General features: G+C 39.9%; 1 protein-coding gene across 1 annotated transcript in view; it reads right to left on the bottom strand.

Moving 5' to 3' along the window:
* Window positions 1-9,172: 9,172 nt before the first annotated feature.
* The window catches only part of LOC124123608 (synaptotagmin-9-like), a 71,039-nt gene continuing 58,492 nt past the window's right edge, over window positions 9,173-21,719 (bottom strand). Inside the window, exons 3-5 of the mRNA XM_046486816.2 lie at window positions 14,012-14,132; window positions 12,483-12,654; window positions 9,173-11,400 (exon numbers count right to left, since the gene is read on the bottom strand). Of these exons, the coding sequence (XP_046342772.1) occupies window positions 11,172-11,400; window positions 12,483-12,654; window positions 14,012-14,132 (522 nt within the window). The 3' untranslated portion in view covers window positions 9,173-11,171. The remainder of the gene's footprint in view (window positions 11,401-12,482; window positions 12,655-14,011; window positions 14,133-21,719) is intronic.

Raw genomic sequence — 21,719 nt, 5'->3', positions numbered from 1 at the left:
CAAAAATGAAACGTGTTCTTAACTAAACATGAATGTTTAATGGGTATCTCCCAAACTCCCTGTACACCATTGAATCATAGGTAGTTCGCGTAACTTTCAGAATATATTTCCAATATCTTAAATGAACACGTTCCAGTATGGCAGTATTTTCGAGGTGAGGTGAAATTGGGTTTAAAGTCGCGTCCAAGATTATTGCACTTATATAGCGACGTGCACGCACGCACGCACGCACGCACGTGTGTGTGTGTGTGTGTGTGTGTGTGTGTGTGTGTGTGTGTGTGTGTGTGTACTAGTCCGGACAAATGCCGGTTTATAGTGCTAGCTCACTGAGATACTATGCCGCAGTTTATCATGAATACCCCACTCCGACACTTAGACTTCAGATCCATACCCAACTATAGGTTGAACAATATGGTCAAACAGTTTAAGGTGACAGTCAGTTGCTACTTCTTATTGATAACACTAAAGCATTTTCCAGTGATATTACTTTGAATCTTTGGTACCATAGGCCATAACGTCAAACCGTATCTAAGGCCTTACCAAAATCAACAAAAACACAATACATTCTTTTATTATTGTACACATATATTACCAGTTGTTGAATACTTTTTCCTGAACCCGGCTTGGGCTTTGCTAATAAGGTCAACATGGCCAGAGTTGGCTTGTAGTCAGTTATTTCAAAATGGAGGTAAAAACTTATAATTGATATGCTGGTCTTGGTGTTTATAGAAACTTTTGAGAGTTGCTGCTGTCGGTATCTTCCCAAAACGTAGACCTGCCAAAACGCAGACCCGTTAAAACAACACTCGTTATGGCTGGTTGCATCAGTATTTAGTACCCTGTACCCTTAAGTAAAATGGTATCACCCATGTAACAAGAAAGAAAGCTGGGTAGAGTTCACAATATTTTATTCAAATGTTATTCCATTGTCATTTATGATTATCAGTCATTTTCACTTGTTTATCATCAGTGGACCAACTGCATCCAGGTACTAAAGGGGTGTCTTTTCACGGCGATGAAGCCATGCCCAAGCGCAAGACAGGCCGTCCTGTCATACTTATTTTATGTTGTAAACTAATCCCTTTTCGTAGTTGATATTACCATTCCTCTTTTTAAGCCTTTTCAAAATGAATTATTCAGGAAATGACCAAAGCATGGTATTCATTTTGAAAGATGTCAGATGTATTCATATGAATGTGCATTTGTTTTTGGTTCGTGTGTATGTTTCCGACACGACCAAATATAGACGAAAGTCTAAACTGTGTACAAAAAGCTAAGTTTACAGGTTTTAGGAAGCACCCATCGACGAGAAAAGCGATACCACGAGACGAGAACGCGATACCACGAGACGAGAAAGCGATAAAGCGATAGAATGATACGAGTAAGCGAGAAATGCGATAGAGCGAGAAATACCACAATACCGTACATTAAAAAGGTTTTTATTGATATTGAGTGATTCATTCCCATATTTTTCACCGCTAATTTGCCTATAAAACCTTGAACTGTTCAACGTTTTGTAGTAGAGATACATTTGTTACATATAGATAGAATGCTTACTCGGTTCCTTTGCATACACGCACGTGTTTACTTTGTAGTAAATATATTGACGACAATTACAAAAGATTTAAATACACAACAACGAAAGGTCTGTTACATTTACTTTATTTCGCACAAAACCCACAGAATATCCGCGGATTATTCGCGATTTTGTACGATATCTAAGAGCCCCTTTTATGGGAGTTATTAGTTATTAGTTGAGTTATTAGCCTACCACCACGTCACAAATGCGTTGTGTAGGACGATATTACTTATATCTCTCCATGTTTAAACTTGGTCAGGGATACTTGTGAATGTTTTTTACTTATCATATTTTCAGTTTAATCATAATACCACCATATTCTTCCTTCAATCATAAAAATGAAATCTTTAAAATATATATTGAACTGGACCAAATAATTAATTACATATAGATTATACATCGACAAATAATTGTCAGTATTATCAGACCCTGTTTGTATTGTTGCATTGTCTAAATTATTATTTTGTCGGTCAACAGAGTTATATTGACGCCGAATACGTGTTCGTCCCATTTAGGAATGACAATTATATTTATTACGTAGCATGTGAATTATTCACATAAAAATTATACATGTAAACTGTTATATTTCCCTTAAATATACGGATCGATTAGATATGTGTCTTTGCCTTAAATCACATATACGACTTTTGAGAGCGTCAATAACCCGTAACCTCATTCCTTGGATAATAGAAATGGAATGCGTTGTACATATTATTAAAAAAAACTAATTTCTTATAATTCCTTTAAATCAAGCTGTCTTCGGAAATTAAATTCAGTGCTAATGTGCTTGTAAAATATAGACGTTAAGCCGTCTTTTCCACCAAATGAGACTAGATATCCGATTATGGTGTAGGCTCTTTGTTCAAGCAGGAATATTCATAGTTATGCAACAATTCTCCATCTACTAAACGGTGTGGTTTTTATCAATTGTGCGTTCTGATGTGAGCATTGAAAATGCCTAGCATATACACTCTTTAAAAAAGGTAGTATGTTATTAATTCAACCTGACTACACAAAAAATCCGGTATATAAATATAAGTTATTGGAATATATTCGACATACGATGCGTCAAAACGCAGCCATTGTCGATTTGCAATGTCTTAAACGGCATTGGTTTCATACTTGTTAAAAAATGTCATGGAGGAAAACAGTAAAGCAAAATGCACGTGCAAGTTATGGCATTCGTAACTCTAGGTAGTGGCTATAAAAAGGCAAGCATAAACCAATAATTTGTCATTAAAATGTCAACATTTCAAGTTCGAAAATGCCGAGATTAAGCACTGCCGATCGGAACATCGTCATAGGACGTATCCAAAGAGGGGAATCGCAGTATTCTGTGGCACGCCACTTCAACGTCCACAACAGCACCATTTCCCGCCTTTGCGACCGATACACACAGTTCAATTCCAATGCAGACCGGCCGAGAACCGGCCGACCAAGAGTTACCCCTGCACAGGATCGCTACATTCGACTGTTCCACCTACGTCATCGCAATGCCACAGCTACGGAGACTGCAGGACGCATCCCTGGTTTGAGGAGGATATCCTACACCACGAGATCTGACTTGGTTGTGGTTCGCTACATGAATCAAATTTTTCAACCTCCCCTTCTTCCAATCATTGACCGCCAGAGGGAGCTGTTTCAACAGGACAACGCTCCACCGCAAACCGCTTGTGTCCTGGCTGTTGAGATCTCCAGATCTCTACCAAATCGAACACCTCTGGGATGAACTCGATCGACGTGTACGTCAACGTCAGAACACGCCGCAGACCCTCCCCAAACTGGCCAACACGTTACAAGCAGAATGGCGCAGATTTCCGCAGGACAGAATTCGTACACTTATCCAGTCAGTGCCGAGGAGATGCAGAGCCGTGATTGCTCCCCGGATCGGTCACACGAGATACTGAGTTCAGTGCAACCTTGTGGCCTTATGTGACATTATAATGAACAGTTTTCAATGCCTTTGTACCACGACACAATGTAACTATCGAGCTCCAAAATTTCATATTTGTATCTATGATATTAAATTATATATATCGACTGTAGGTACAATACATTTACTAAAATCTACCTGTGCGTTTCTTTTTGTGAAGAGTGTATATACACAGACAGTGAGTCTCTCTCTCTCTCTCTCTCTCTCTCTCTCACACACACACACACACACACACACACACACACACACACACACACAAACACACACACAAACACACGAGAAAGCGATGTCCCCTCTCTGCCACAATAATTATAAGACTGCATCTGTGATTCGAACCTATTATCATAGCATTATTGCGCGACTAAGGGACGCAACTCGGCAAAGCACATTCTGGTGATAAGATGACAGGCGACACAAGACCACATGCCATGACTGTGTCGTTGAGAAAGAAACACGCCACATCGACGCATTGGACTTTTTTAAATTCGTTACTGCGGCGTGTTTCTTTCTCTACGACACAGTTAGCAGTCTGACACAGGATTATTTTGTAACGACTAGCATTAAAGTTCCACCCCTTGTTGTTTCAGGATCCACTCGACGTTGGTCCAAGGTTTGCCTCGATTTTGAAGTCAGTCGTGTTCATTGGATAAAAGTTGAAATCTTTAAAGTTTTAACCTGCGTCATCTTTCAGCCCACAAAATATACAATAAGCTGTCTGCCCGTAATACAACTGACATATTGTTCACAGTTGGGCCTATCTATTTCACTCTTGTAAATGGCATTGGGTCTCGAAGTCTACTCAGATCGACTAACGTAAGTTAAGAAAAATTAACCACGGATGGCACTATGGTCTAAATATAGAATACTAAACGAGCTCCCGTGTAATACCAACTTTATGAAACGAGTGAATAGTTCTGGTATCTGACGAGCGAAAGCATACTGTATTCTGTTGAGTGTGAATAGGCAGACACCTACACGGTCCACAGCATAATCCAATTGAGTTTAACAGAACAATACTTCAAACACGTCAAAAGTTGAAACGTATGAATTTAATACCATACAACGGTCCATCTTTAGAATTCAGTTCTTAGTTCTACAAAATTATCGTAGCGCTAAGTTTATCACAACTCTCATACTTTAACATAGACTTACGACTGGCGTTGCTCCATGGTACGATCGTCTTGTGGAACGGGGCCTTGCACCTCAAAGCTTACAATCACGTCACAATACCAGATGACGTAATTTGCCATGTGACGTCAGCCTAGCAACAAGGTTGCTGTGCCCTCAGTGATCTATCATCTCCACACGCAATGCCGTTGAATAAGCCAAGGGACGATGAGAGCTTTCAATATTTGTTCGTGAAAAGTGTTCCGAGAGCACATAAGCACGCGTTTTGGTATTACACAATGTGTAATACAGCTGTATGTTTATTAAACGGGTGCTCTCTTCACGGGCAAGTAATAAGACACCGTAATTTGCTGAGTTGTGCTCAGAACCCATTTGCCATGGGACCCGTGAAGATTCGGGGAAGAATAGGTCTTCAGCAACCCATGCTTGCCGTAAAAGGCGACAATGCTTGTCGTAAAAGGCTAAAGGGATCGGATGGTCAAACTCGCTGACTTGGCAGACACATGTCACCGTATCCCAGTTGCGTAGATCGATGCTCATGGTGTCAATCACTGAATTGTGTGGTCCAGAATCGATTATTTACAGGCAGCCGTCATACAGCTGGAATATTTGCTGAGTGCGGCGTTAAACAACAAACAAACCATTTGCCATGGGTTCGAATTCCAATCCAGATGTTTTATCTTGGTCAACCAGCACCATATAGGTTCGTGGTTTCATAGAAGCTGACACGCCGGGATATAACCGAAATACTGTTACATCGAACTATCTATGTATTGTAAACACATTCAATAAACGTACAAACACAGTGTTTTGGCAAAACTATTTAATCACAGAGAAAGAGTATCAAGCACCGTCAGATCACGTTCTTGCTTAAGCTTGAAGTCACAAACATGGTTGAAATCAAGAAGCAACAGACAACCACTTGACAACTTATAACAGGTATGAACAATGACTTGCACGCTTTTCATGAAATTCAGATAATATATGCATCCACAAATTTATATCATTTGAAACAAAATATGAACAGATGTATTCGGAATGCCCACATATACAGTGACCAGGTATCTATGTAAGTAGGATAATCGTGAACTTTAAGATTGATACAAACAGTATCCTTTATGGTCGTAAACAAATGTGATGGTATTTGATTTTACGGGCGCTTCTAGTATTTAGGATTATGCACCAAACTATTGTTTGTTTGTTTGTTGTTTAACGCCGCACTCAGCAGTATTACAGCTATATGACGGCGGTTTGTAAATAAAAGAGTCTGGACCAGACAATCCAGTGATAGACATGAGCATCGATCTGCATTAACCACGTCAGCGATCCCTGACCAGCCCGTTCCCGTTCGTGGCCAGTTACGACAAGTATGGGTTGCTGAAGACCTGTTTTCTACCCGGATCTTTACGGGTCACCAAACTATTGATTCTAGTGAAGAATAGCTGATGAATCGTCAGGATTAACGAAGTATAACACATTACATAATTTATTTTCCTGGGTGATATTTCAATGATTGTCCCCGCTGTGATAACAATCTGCGATCACTGAGGCCTGAAGCGCTGCTGTGCAAAATAGATCAATACAATAATCGATTTTATCGACTGTTTTTAGCCCATTATGTGTTTTGTAGAATTCTGTAGCTGTATGTTTTTTGCCAGATATTTAGAAGGACCAAGATGAAAGAAATCAATATGCTGTTTTCTCACGCCCCATGTCTGTTACGTTTGTTACTCACTGATGGCATTCCATGTCATTCCATTGTTATGGAAACGACGTTTCTCAATAATGGTGATCACATATCACATGGATTTATCATTTGTGTTAGATTTTCGCGACAGCACACATATTGATTGCACGAAGCGTCAAGATTGTATATTCCTTCACGGATATGTTCAATTGTTTGAATTAAAGCTTTAATATTATAGAGTGCACTCATAATTACAGAAAACCTGTTGGGAAATTGGATCTTAAATAAAAGCTACAAAACCATTTTATTAACACAAAACACATCTGCTAAAAACAGAGTCCGTTGTACGATTCCGACTATGTCATATGTATATGTTTATGCATCACTGTCAATTAGTGATGATACCAGGTGTTCGCGAAAAGGTGAGCGTATCTGCTCCTCCGTGGCACCCGTCACAGACGCATGCCAAGTCACAGACGTCACAGACGCATGCCAAGTCACAGACGTCACAGACGCATGCCAAGTCACAGACGTCACAGACGCATGCCAAGGACATTTAAGTGTTCACCCGTACAAACACGAGCACAGCTGGTATAAGTCAACATAGGGAATTACACTGGACACACTTTCGGTCACTGATGTGTCAGATATGTAAATGGTCTCCACGTGTCTCACTGAGGCTTTGAATGTTGTCACCCCGATCAAACAACTTTTGAGCAAGAGTCGTATGACGCTCTTTGAAGTCTTCGTAGAAAGAGTATGCTTGATGGTACCTCAACAGTTGTGAAATGTAGACATCTTGAGCTGCTGGAATTTGCTTTGACATGAAGGTACCCCTCCTGCCATACAGTCTTGTGGACTCTGAATCTTTATGCATACATCTATTACATATGAAACATATACCTGCAGCGTCAGTGAAACCCCTTGGCTGAATTCGAATAGAAATTCCTATTGTTATTCAAACAGAAACAAATCAGCAAGGCGGGGATCACAATTGATTTGATGTCCCAGGGAATGCCTACTTGTTGCCTAAATGTCTTATCCCAATTCTTAAATAGCTGTTATCAATGTTGAAGTCCAACATTTCGCATATTGTTTTCTAAGTAACCTTCAGATGACATTTGGTTTCTCAAACCCTTCAAGATGGTGATTTAACTACATCAATGATCACCACTTTTTGTGACAAATGACCAAATGGATCAAGGAATGAAGTTTTTCCATACAAAGGAGGAATAGTTTTAGAGCAAGCTAAAAAATGATAGTACTGATGCATGGTTTGGGCAGATTCCTTCCTCAGTTAACATACTGGCCTTATATGTGGCATTATTTGATATGTCACTTATACCAGGTTCTTTGGTCCAATATTAATGTAATGCTCACATATAATGGTTATGTTATTTGAGGCCTCGTCAGCACGAACACGATTTAAAAATGTGCAGTTTACACATGTAACGAGATAAAATATATCTTTTCACCGTGTCTTTCAGAAAATAACACATCTTTGCTTCCTCCTCCTGTTATTTGATCTTGAATATTTTGTTAATTTTATTTTAAAAAGGTTGCTTAATTGTCCATTATATGTATGCATCTACCTCTTATCAATGAAAATTATTGCAATTGAAGTGAAAATGGAAATTTCTTTTACTTTTACTTTTACTCAAAATTCCTCAGTACAGCTACGAGGGGTGTTCATTAAAAATTCCCCCTGACCCACTTCCGATGGACCTAGTGGAATGAAACTTGGCATAGGTATTAGTCTTTCTCCACATAGGAACCACATTTCTCCCATCGTTTTATGCAACTATGGAGACCTCGCTTGTAAAAGCCCTCATTTTGCGTCTCAAACCAGAACTTGACTTCAGAAATCAGTGTTTCATCATCTGTGAAACGTTTTCCGTTAAAAAATGACTTCATGGTTGGAAAGAGGTGGAAGTCAGATGGTGCAAGGTCAGGAGAGTAAGGAGGATGTGGAAGGATTTCATAACCACAGGACCGCGCTTCTGTCTGGGCAGCATGAGAGTTGTGTACTTGAGCATTGTCTTGCAGGAGACGGACACCCTTGGTCAGCATGCCACGCCTCTTAAGCTTGATAGCGTCCCGCAATTTCCGCAGCAGTGAAGCATAATAAGCTCCTGTAATTGTGGTACCCTTTGCCAAGAAATCCATCATCACTACTCCGTGCTGGTCCCAAAACACCGTGAGCATGACCTTGCCTGCAGAGGGTTGGACACGTGCCTTCTTTGGGGTTGGTAACTCCACATGCTTCCATTGCATCGACTGAACTTTAGTCTCAGGATCATAGTGATGGACCAATGTTTCATCCTGTTTGATAAGTCTGTCAAAAATGTTTGCCTGTTTTTTTTGCACATGTCCAAAAGATCCTTTGAGCAATTGACTCGTTCCTGCTTTTGGAAAGGTGTGAGCAACCTGAGAATCCATCGTGCAGACACCTTATGCATGTTCAAATTGTCATGGATGATTTTTTCCACAGACCCTACACTGATCTTGACATCTTGTGCTAACTGGCGAACAGTTATACGTCGGTCTGCCAAAATGGCGGTCTCCACTAGTAGTGTCCTCATTAATGGCTGAATGGGGGCGACCAGGAATGGCAGCTGTTTCCACAGATGTCCGACCACACTTGAACTGGTGATGCCAGTGTTTAACAACGTCATATGATGGGGCATCTTCCCCATAAGTTGCTTTCATTTCATCGAAAGTTTCTTTTGGTGTGCGACCTTTCAAATATAAAAACTAATCACTGCTCGGTATTCTACTGGCTCCATTGTCACACCCTACTCGATTATAACACCTGTAAAAGTGGTACGATTAATAGTTCGGTGCTGCAAATTCAGACATAACCCACAGATACATGTATCATTACACATGTGCAATTTCAACCAAATATGATAACCCTAAGTAGTTTAGGGGAAATCTTTAATGAACACCCCTCGTATATCATATAATGTTTCAAGTGCCTTTGTCGATGTCAAGTATTCATGTATGACTAATATGTTATAGACACTGATGGTAGATCGTCCCGACTGAAAGGATTATTACAACGATATGAAAGGATTATCACAATGATGATATGGTATTCAATGCTTGCCAAGGAACACAGAAAGCTTGATATTCTGTGACAGCTTTTACAACTTGAGACGACAAAATGTGCCAATTGCAACGGAAAGGGTTTCAATCATTAGTAAAGACGTTGTTTGTAAAGTAATAATCTGCAATCCGTAAAGAGTCAAATAACTTGATGAGCAAGCCTTGAGAATGTATATATGGTTATAATATATGAAAGTACACATGTGCAATTTACGAACATTAACAAACATAGCAAAAGGTCACGTGTATAGAAACGGTAATAGTATGTAAAAGTGTAAAATACGTATTCAAAATATAAAACTAACACGGAATGTGTTGACGATAACCATAACCAACTCTGCCGAAGGTCACATGTTGAAAAATATATATTACTTTGAATTTAAATTCACACATTTCATTGGTTCAGAATACTGCACGACTAATAATTCATACATATATATAATCTAATATTAATCAACAATAAATCAAATGATTTTCAACAAACAAGCGAATGATCATTGTGACCTTCGTACGACCTTATTAGGATGTTTCGAATTCTATACTCATAATATCATGCCTCTTGGGCAATTCTTGCATGTGTATAGCACAAGTACACTTTGGATATATGACATAATAATACTCTTACAACATCTTTGAAATTTATCAAATACGCATAAAGCTCCACAGAATTGAAAATGACTATTTTAACATAATAATATATTCATGAATAACTGACCTTATTGGTATTTCTAACCTCACTTCTAATAGACATTCTATTTACCTTTAATAATATATTAATGTTGTTCTGAAAAGTCCGTTTTCAATAATGCCTACATATTCTCTTGTACGTTTCACTCATACAAAAATACGTAATATGATACTACTGTGGAAGAATCCATATGCTCGAAGCAAAATGTCAGTTTTCTGTAGTAGAGAAATGGTTTATTTCAGTTTATACTCAAAGGGCATTTGTTATAATTCCACAGCTAATCTTCATATGCTTACGGTTTGGATAACTCATACAACAACAAGGCTATTAGTAAAAAAACTTGCAAAGAAAATGCAAACATTATTAAGAAAATTTCGAAAATAATCGAAATGTTAAAGATACTGAATAATACACCAGTTCGTTTTTCACCGAGAATGTATGGAACAGTCACATGTTTTGGAATGTGCATATTTTTCTTAAATACCTGTAATGGAATAAACTCAATTCAGAACGTCTATTTGTCATTTAATACACTCATCAGAAATGTATTTTAAATATGAACAGATTACAGAAATGATACCGGTGTATCGGTATGATAAGATAAGTAGCTAAGGTGTTCTGTATGTGGTTAAGGACAGTTAACGTTTGATATATCAGGGAAATGATTAAAAATATACTTAATCCAAAAGCACAATTATCTAGAACAGCTACTGTTAATGAATGAACACATACTATATAGTGTATACCAAACAAACAAATATACCTTTACAAAGAAAGTATTAATGCAAAACGGATCTTCTTGAAAGTCCATCCATGGTTCTCAGGCCCTTTTGGCATGCTGATCGCTCATGCAGAAACTGGCACGTTTCAAAATCCCAACCGTCCTGAACCGCATCCCCACAACGTTATCATCGCCAGATGAACGTGTGACTTCCTCTGCCATCTCGATACTCATTGGCTGGTACCTGCAACCTGCAACCGTACGATTGGTTGTCATGCGAACATGGCGCAAAGTGAAGTGAAACAAAGGCTCTGATTGGCTGACTGCTCACATCACGCTGCTTCCGTCATTAGAGTCTTCCGTTGATTGGCGTTGGCGTAGACAGCACTTGCCGTTGGGGGTCATGCTGGAAGGAGCAGGGAGGTGTTCCTGCAGGGGATACCACTGGGCCACGGGTTTGCGGGGGTTCTCTAGCATCTCGTACCAGTGGTCGCGCCCGAGGCCGTTGTACTTGGGTCCAAGAGCAACACTCCCCATCAGCTCATCACTCCCGATTCTGTTAAACAATATATAGCTACATTAAAGCGTTGGTATGAAAAAGACTAAGAATTCGTAGATAAAATATTTACTTCAATAGTTGTGCATATTGTGTTTATCAATTATTTAATTATTGCAGAGTGTGTTTAAATTAACTAAGAACTAACTCCCCTTACTGACGCCTGCCACAACCATTCATGTCACATTTGTTTACCTACTCCGCAAACTGTTCACTAACAAGAGAATTAGGAATTCTGATTCGGTGTTGTGACATTCTTGTCACGAACATAATCTTTTCCTTGCCAAATGCTTGGATTCAGCCTTTGGTTTTTGCCCGAAGACAACAGGTAAGAGTAAGTTAGTAAGAAATAACCGTAGACCTTTATGGGTAGTCTGAAATACAGACCCTGAAACAAATATATCCAAAACAGCCCATGAAAGTCTATAATAGTGGACAATTCTAGATTACTGTAGTTTCAGTGCAAAAAATGAAGAGTGTCTCAGTGCTCTTTTTCATTATATTTTTTTAAGATAATTTAGCAACTGTTTTTCTGTGACGTATGTTCATTTCAGAGACAATATTTTTGTCTACTTTATGGGAAAAGACTGGCTGAATATATTTCCTATTTAAATACCACCATTGAAGGAATAATATACCAGTATCCAATTTCAGCCCTTTCCAGGCCCTACCCTGACCAAATGGATTTTTTAATTTATATTTACTGTTGTTAATTGTATGCGTTATGTGTCATTATTGAAAAATGTCACACATCCAATCATGTATAAAGCAATACCGGAGTAATATGGTTCTGAAATATAGGGCCTCGCCTTTTCAATTGTCATATTATACATTATTTACTTATTTAGCTATGTCGATTAAAAGTAGACATAAATACGATATTCGATCGATTCTTACATAATGAGGAGAATGTTAATGGGCTGCAATTCAATAAGAGACTGAATTATTACCTTTCCGCTCAACCTATTCTTTGGTGTCATGTTTTCTAGGATCATTAAATAATTTATTTTGTAGAGAAAAGTCCCCATGGTAATAGCGAATACACCATGTTCTTTAAAAATACAAATCTCTCTTTGGCCCACCTGTCATAGTCCACAACCTTGACAATAAGATACACGTCCTCTACACTTTCCTGGGGGACGTCAAACACAAGAGCCTCGTTAAATACTGGGTGAAGAGTATTCTTCTGAACGGAGGTTTTCTTCTTCTTGATTCTTTTGCCTTGACACATCAGGGACACCTTAACGTAAGGGTCTGAAATAATAAACATGCATTGTAGTGTCAGCAGCAGAGAAGAGGCCGATTGTTATTCACTTCACGAGACAACGGGGAACATGAATGGCACAGTTGCCTAAGACCCAGTAATTCACTGTGTCCCGTCCCTGCCCCAAGGAGTGCTAAGGTCTTATGATTGTGGATTCCAATCCCAGATTCGCTGTGATTTTGAACCTTGGTTTGTCAACACTTTACCATATTGTCCTTAAAGCGGTAATCAAACATCTAAGACTTCAGCTCTTTTCCCAACATTATGCTGACACTATTTTATAAACGGGCATTAAGCCCACCTCACTCGTGATACATATCATATACTACAACATTCCTAATACACGGGTGTAGCGTCAACACTGGATTGATTAACAGATATGATTTTTCTTTCATATGCTCTACGCGATAACACAAATATTACGCGGTTTTAAACAAATGAGCTTACTTCAGGCGGTGACACTACTCTACTATTTCCAACGCAGATGTGTACTATGCACCTACTGCCTTATCCAGTGTTTATAGCATTGCATTTTTCGCATGTGTGTTCCTATAGTGAATGGCTGCCCTGCTCGGCACTCGGTTTTTAGGGTCCAAACAATGAATGGTCGGCTCGGGGTCAGTGTACTGTGTCTGAATGGGGTATTCCTATTAAACTGAGGCATGGTATCTCAGTGGTCTAGAACTATAGACTCGATATTAGATCGGGGTAGTACAAGCAGCAACACACACACAGACACACACACGCAGACACACACACAGACACACACACACACACACACACACACACACACACACACACACACACACACACACACACAAACAGACACACGTCGCTATGTACATGCAATAATCTTTGACGCGTCGTTAAACCCTATTTTATCTCACTCCTAGAGTGAAATGTTTCATATTCAGAGAAACATTCCTGAGCTGTCAAACACGAAACACCGCGTCTTTACCATGCATTTCTAAATGATTTATCAAAGAAAACATTAACATCTTTCACGTGAGACACAAAAATAATGTAATGAGATCAGAGACACAATTGTCCCCTAAGAACTCTTATCATAAAAAGGTTTGTCTCGAAGGATATTTGCATTACACCTTATCTTTAAGCTGAACATACACCATGAATTTTCAGCTGCGGCTCACTTCTATTGAAACACACCTCAACGTAAAAAATCCCGACTGCATTGTTTCAGAAAATATCAATATCTATTCATGTGTGTACTTTAGGTTCCAAATTTCGCCACGACAGTATTATTGTTACAAGAACTAATTATCCAATGATGTCGACTGTGCAGCTGATATTCGATTACTGTTGAGCAGAGCAGCTGTGTGGTCTTACCGGAGGAACCAGTGATATCCATTGCCTTCAGGTTTCTCGCCTTGACAACCGTGAGCGTCAGTCTTCCAGCAGTTGGTAGATAGCACAGGGACAACATCACCTCGCCGATGTCAGCCTTTTCCTGAAGCAGGATTGTGTGTGATAAATATGGCGGTAACAGTTTCAAAACATTAAATTGATGAAAATAGTATTTTTTGCAAATCTAATAAATTATACATTTCAGTCAGAAACAAACTGAATCATCATTTAATGTGCCGTGGGCGTGTAAATGTACTGAAGGACAAATTGGGATACATAAAACTTAAAATCTTAAAATTGGAATCTTAGAATCTTAGAATTACTTGCGAGCAGATCATTGGTGTTCAGGTGTGTATGCTTATAACCTATCGGTGTCTATATCGTGCACTTTGAACGAAACGTGAACATATCAGCAATACGTCAATGAAATGTTGTCAAAGAGTGAAAGTAAGACTTGGTATGCTTTTTGTATCATGTCATCGTGTAGCATGATGTGGAAGGGCGTGGCAGGGTGTGGCAAAGTGTCGCATAACATGGCATTATTTGATTTATTGCCACATAGCGGGACATAAAAGGGATGCCAGAGTGCACGAATATAGGTAATCTAACTTGGTGCGGCGTACAATGTTTAGACACCAACACAAATATACGATCTGCTATTTTTTTTTATCGAATGTAATACAAAATAACAAACTCGGCTCCAGGATGTGAAGTTAATGTTGTGCCCGGTGCTGTGGCAGGATATATCATGACGAGCATATGGCGTGCTCTTCCTCAGTATAATCAAACACTGTAATTCACGGTTCCCACCACTTCACGCTTCACAAACTCGAGTTATTTCGAATGAAACATGGTTTGGGCTCATCGTCAATTTTACCGTTTACGTAATGTCACCTATTTGTAACAATACATTATAATTAAAGAGTTAAAATTCCAGTCTACATATGAACATCTCGCTTCCATATGGCTATGCCAACATTGTCACCCGTTCGCATGTATATGATGCAGTTACGCCAACGATGGAAAGCGAAATGACAACATAGTGCTTTACATCACTTTAGCTCTGGAGCCGTCTTTGTTAAGCTATGCTTATTACACCATCACCAAAGCTGAAATTTGGAAGCTTGTTTCCGAATGCTTAACATAGGTTGATGAAGAGGACCCGTCAAAGCAATTACTGCTACCATGTCTCAGATTAATTTCACACTTGACATTTTCATCGACGGCACGCAGTTCTCAGACAAACGGAATTGTTCTATTTTATGTAGACTTAATTCAGTTTGGAATTCATCTGGAGTTTTGCTGAAGGTCTCTGTCTCAGACGCAATGCAATTAGCTCTCCCAGACCTCTTTGTTAGTTCTATACATATAATTAGAGAGACCGTTCTGTCGTCTTTATCGCAGATATCTGTCACCAAGGGATCATCTTAGGCAGACTTTGAGATGAACTTGAACGAAAGAACGCAATGGGCTTCCTGCTTTCTTGGCATTCATAAAGATATGGGTATGGCGGCTGAGAATGGCACACACCAACAGACATTTGCTCTGTTTCTGCATAACGGTAAATCGGTAATAACGGCAACTACCTCATATCGATGGAAATGCCAGCACTACTCTTACCACATAAACCAATTTGAATATTGTGTGGATGTGAAGTATTATTATTTCACATAATACCTACGATACAATCTGCCAGGTCATGTCAACATCCAACGCTTCCCCAGTTAAATATTTAATGTAAAAAATATCAATATCGGATTTTGCGGTTATGAAATATTTATCTCCTTTCCTTGTTTTATAATACGGTTCGAGCAATTCTTGCAGTTTTTGTTGTGAGAAAATCCATTTCGTCGTTTTTCAACAATATCGTTGTTAAGTACGCAGCACTCGGCTCATTTCAGTCCAATTGCAACAGAGCTACCACTAATAGTAGGGAGCCTATACAGAGGGTCTTTGTTCAGCCCATAATCCATACTGGTACTAGCTGCTTGCACGTTACTATCACGTGGCAAAACACAGCCCGGTGGCAGTCGAGTCTCTTATATAACTGTTCACGTTGTTTTAGTTTTCCAATAAGGGCGGTTTGGTAGCTTAGTGGTTAAAGCGTTCGCTCGTCACGCCGAAGATCCGGGTTCAAATCCCAACATGGGAATGAAGCCCATTCTGGTGTGATATTGCTAGAATATTGCAAAAGGCGGCGTGAAACCATTCTAACTCACTCAGTCAAATCAAAGTCTATACCTAATTTCTCTTAACCTGTCATAAAACGGTCGTCTCCATGTAAGGGGATTTTGCGTTACACGGTTTACAGTGAATCCATACAATATCTTTACTGCATTGGTGTACAAGGTATTACGCAGTTAGCGGAACAACCCGAATTGACTCGAGTGAAACAGGGCGCTCACTTGTACACCGGTCGTTTGTTCAAATTTAAAAAATCCATATGTATCACCATCCATCTCAAGTTTTGATATAGACAGGTTTACCTGAGACGGTGTCTCAGGTAAACAATATTCTCATATACCCGGAGTTATGGGATAAAGGAACTGATAAAGATTATGCTTGGCACAAAGGGTTGCGCTCAAGTTCAAGTATCTCGAGACAACCGGGGTTGAGGGATTGATCATTTGATGACAACATGAGTTGATACAATCTAGCTTGACTTAACCGAGTTCGACATATGGTGGGTTGATATTTGCTGCTTATTGGCTTGTACACAGAAACGTGACAACGCTGTTTTTCTATCGCATTCACTTTATCCGGCAGATCCTTACATAGATCAATAATTAACTCACACCATTATATTCTCTGCTGTACAATAAACATTGCAGGAGTGTTCCCTGAAGATTTACAAACAGACTATCAACGCACATCCATAAATCACTATAGAGATTGTGTATACATCACTACCTCCAATGTTCAAAGACACCAATTACCGTACAATTATTCTGCATTCAGGTGTTTCCGCTATTTTAGATTCACGAAACAAAAGGTAAAACAATTAGTAATATTTTTGTTATTTGAAGTTTACACGATGTACGGCTTTTCACTGGACGAGAGGTCGGTCACATGTCGGCAAATTTGACGTTCATACGTTTTTCACGAGATCGTGTTCTTGAAATGACGTTAACACTGACGGACTACTTCCACATTCCTGGGGAAACCCCTGGGAATTCCCTAGCACGAAAACATACATAATCGTTCTTTCTGATCATTTAGAACATTTATTCTTGGTCTCAGCGTTTCAGTATACATTGAGAAATGTCAGAGAGCGTGACTGCATGATTGTTCACGAATATTCTCTCTGCGGCCTATCCTAATGAACAAACGAAGAAATGCACATCTAAACTATCGTAGTATCGACTAGTGCCTAGGCCTAGGCTGACATTGGCCGTCTCCAGCAATCTATGAATTTACCTTAGTGTCTGTTTGACGCATCTTTATTCACCTTTCAATGATCAATGATGCCTAACACATGTAACCGCCACAGGTTCATTAACAACTTCGGAAATCTCTCCCGTCACGTTTATTGTGTCGGCCATTTTGACGTCTTGTACTTTATGTAAATGTATTACGACGCGCTGTCATTATGACTGCCTCACTGAGGTAGTTCTTTACAGACCTTTCTCATCTAATAAGGTTATGATTTGATCACATGTGCTGCGTAAGATGTTTCTGAAGAGCAAGTTGTGCACCCATACGCCCATTTCACCTCTCTTTTTGAGGAACTATTTTACTCCGCGATATAGCTGGTTGTTGTATGGCTGTCAGTGTAAACATGAAGTCACAGCACTAAATAAAATTGTGTTTAGATCTTGGCCTACATCCTTTGAGGTAAGAAAATGTGATAAAAAATTATAAGAATTGACTTTCACTTTGTGTGAGCTCATTGGAGTATGAACCTCCATAGAGTGAGGGCCAAACATTGTATGAACTTCGTCGCAAGCTCGGATGTTCATACAGTTTGGCCCTCATTCTATAAAGGTTCATACTCCAATGAACTCACACAAAGTGAAGGTCAAATCTTAATTGAACTCGAATTTAGATGCTGATGGTCCTTCATTGTGGATAGGACGTCTTCCAGTGGACATATATTAGACGTCATTGTATGTCAAACTTAGGCAGTTAAATAATATTCTTTGACACAGTGCTGCACATTGTAGGTCGTACGGACAATGACAGTCACCGTGTCCAGTTGATGGTAAAATGTCTTGTTCTCTGTTATAAACTGCCCGGCACAAGAAAGTAAACATCCATGTTTAAAAGTGACTAAAAATGAAACAAACGGTTACTCGAATGTGATGTTTTTGACACCGACGCATACCATCGGTGTGTTTTAACCTTACGTTTGCAGTTTTGCGGCGACAAGTAGCGTTTTGACATAGTCAATCCATTCAAATCAAACTTTCTTTACCCCGCCAGTTTAGTAAGCTATTATGTCTGGGACTGATATGGCGATACATAATTGTATTATACGTGTATGTCAGAGGGACAATCCGTTGTAACAAGTGCGATAGACGACAACAGTGTTGTCATGCGAACTGTATTTGCTACTTCTACGCTTCTTTCATGTCTTCGTTCGCCAGGAGAGCGGAAGGTCCGGTGTTCGATCCCCGGCCGCATCATACCAAAAGACGTTAAAAGATTGTACTTATTCTCACGATGCCATTTAGAAAGTGGTCAAATGTAACAAATGTTATATTTGGGATAACACTTTCTTAGTAAAGAACAGATACTAGTACTTTGGGGGGTTGGGTCGCACCCGGGATTCGAACCCACACTGCCAGAGTGAGGCACCTAATCGCCAGCACACAAAGTCAACGATCTAACCCACTCAGACACCGAGGCTTCAACAAAAAATGAAAGTCACCTGTTAGTCTAGTTCACGTACTTTGTGTACCCCTCTGACAAGTGTAAGTGGGTTCGAATCCCGGATGGGACCAGAACCCCCAAAGGTACTAGTATCTATACTTTACTAAGAGAGCTTTATCCCAAATATAACATTTGTTAAATGGTTCTTGTCGTTATCCTGCTCGGCGTAAAGGGGTGGGACTGGTGGGCTCGGTGTCAGTGTCCTGTGTCTGAGAGGGCGATGCATGTTAAACAACGGCATGGTATCTCAGTGGCCTAGCACTACAAATCGGCATCAGTCCGGACTAATATAAGCAGCCACACACACATACACTCACGCACGCACGCACGCACGCACGCACGCACGCACGCACACACGCACGCACGCACACACACACACACTCATCTTGGACACGACGTTAAACCCGATTTCACCTCCCCCCCTTTCATGTTAAGGGTTTTATGATCTGTCATGTACAATCCTAGGCTCGTATATATTTGATAAATAATAACCTGATGAACCATGGGAGGAGCGAGACTGACTTGATGTTCTGTAGTAAAGAAATTGATATGATAACAAAAAAACATCAGTGAAAACTCTTTCATCTTTCACAGAATAAAGCACAAGGTTCATTACAAACGTAGCTGTATGGACATCTAGTCGATAATGCATTGGCTCCTTTCATCTTACTGCTTACCATGTTTTATGTTACCAGTAAAACGTGTTGTTGCTTAAATATCAGATATCAAACAAACGTTTATTTCGAATCTGTCACATGACTCATTGTACAATTCTCAGCTTCTGTTATGGATAACAAAGCACACAGAAATAAACTTGACAGATAGTCACATCTTAAGTCGACCCTCCAGTGGTCTAGTGGTTGAGCGTCCACCCGGAGAGCGGAAGGTCCGGGGTTCGAACACCAGCCGCGTCATACCAAAAGACGTTTTTCTTGTATTTGTTATCCTGTCTGACGCTCGGCATTAAGAGGCTAAAACAAGGAATGATCGGCTCGGAGTAAACTATGTCTCAGTGGGGTATATTTTGTCTGAACAGCATATTCTTGTTTAACTGCGGCATGGTATCTCAGTGGACGCACGCACGCACGCACGCACGTCTTTATATAAGTGCAATAATCTTGGACGCGACGTTAAACCCTACTTCACCTCACCTGATACCTATCATACATTATTTTACCTACTTCTGTGTGTATACTTAAAACATCTATAGTTGATGTTTGTGTGCAGCACTCAATGTTTAATAATGTAATGTGCTTATTTATAATGCGCCAAATCCGATGCTAAACCATGCTCAAGGCGCTACATTATTACCCAAGTCAATGGATCCCTTGGGACTATACAACCCAAGCAGCCTGTGAGGCCCTAGAAGGTTAAAAATCACATACCCATCTCATTCTACCGGGTACCCATTCACGGCTGGGTGAAATGGGGCATGTTTCGGACAAAGACACTTGCCAAAGGAGACACAAGGTGTAACACGTGCTTCAATGTGGGGCAGGATAGAAGCCCTAAAAACTCCAAGGAGTCAATTGCAAGCTGCCAAACGCGGTCACCCATCCAACTACTCACCGCGACCAACGCTGTTAACCTTCAACTGATTTGTGGCCAAGGTAACAAGGTATATGAAAGTGCTTACTGACTAGATTATTCGACATAAGCCAAATGCATATAACATTTCTCTTTTATGAAAGATATATAAGCACCGGTCAATATATTGCAACACTGGCCTTAATGTACTAACATCAAACACATTATGACATGTAATTATCCATTTAAAATATCACTTGCGATTCGTCCGTGTATCATCTTCCCGAGGCAAGAGAGTTAACTGACTTTAAAAGTCCAGTTTCCACCCTTGCCGAACTAGGCTAGAATAACTGGGCTCGATCGTAGCGCCACCAGTGGCTATTACCAATTATATCCCTTCTAAGCCTCTCCTATGGGCCAATCAGATCTATATTGTGATAAAACGGGTCTTACATCGCGAAATGCATCAAATCACGTGAGCACCTTGATTAAAAACATGAAAAGATTTGGAAAATATCTGATGACAACGAGTTGGCGGTGCACATGCTTTGCAAATCCTGCAATTAACCGAAATGTGCACGACAGTTTACGAACCGGATTTTGATTTCGGTGCGCGATTTTGATTGGACTATGCATAGACTCGTTAGTCCAGCCAAAATGTAACTCCATAATACCAGCCTAGTTCGGTAAGGTTGGAAACTGGACTTTTATATACAGTTAACTCTCTTGCCTCGGGAAGATCTCCCTGTATATGTCGGATAGGTGATGAGCTGCAGCATTATGTTCCTATTACTAGCACAAACTCATACTTTGTATTTAAGGGACATTGTTTTCGATGCAAGAAACCAAACCACCTAGTATCATGAGGCCACCTTGCAGGGACTAGTTTGAATAATCTAGCTGTATACATCGATGCGATTACGACTTGTTAAATCAACTATTGCCACACGATTCAAGTAAGTTTAGACAGGGGGTCCCGGTTTATGGGTGCTTCTTTTAAAAACATGGCAACTCATTTGGCACTGTATGAAATGCCACTGTAGGGAGACCTTTACTAACTTCGGCATTTGATTTTAAAGTTACTTCAGTGAGTTAAAATTTAACGTCACATCGGCAGTATCTCAGTCATATAGTGACGTTCAGTGAGTAAAAATACGTCCTAAAGAATGACCCCATGTGAAAAAGAAATTCTTTCCCGAGTCTTTTCCTGTATCGTGAATATGATGATTAGAGGTTTTTCATATCATAGCCCGTGACCCCCATATTAGCCCAAGACCCCCATATCAGCCCG

The sequence above is a fragment of the Haliotis rufescens genome, unplaced genomic scaffold (assembly GCF_023055435.1).
Source record: "Haliotis rufescens isolate VD_foot unplaced genomic scaffold, xgHalRufe1.0.p SCAF_5, whole genome shotgun sequence".
NCBI lineage: Eukaryota > Metazoa > Mollusca > Gastropoda > Lepetellida > Haliotidae > Haliotis > Haliotis rufescens.
This window is presented reverse-complemented; position numbering and strand designations above follow the sequence as displayed.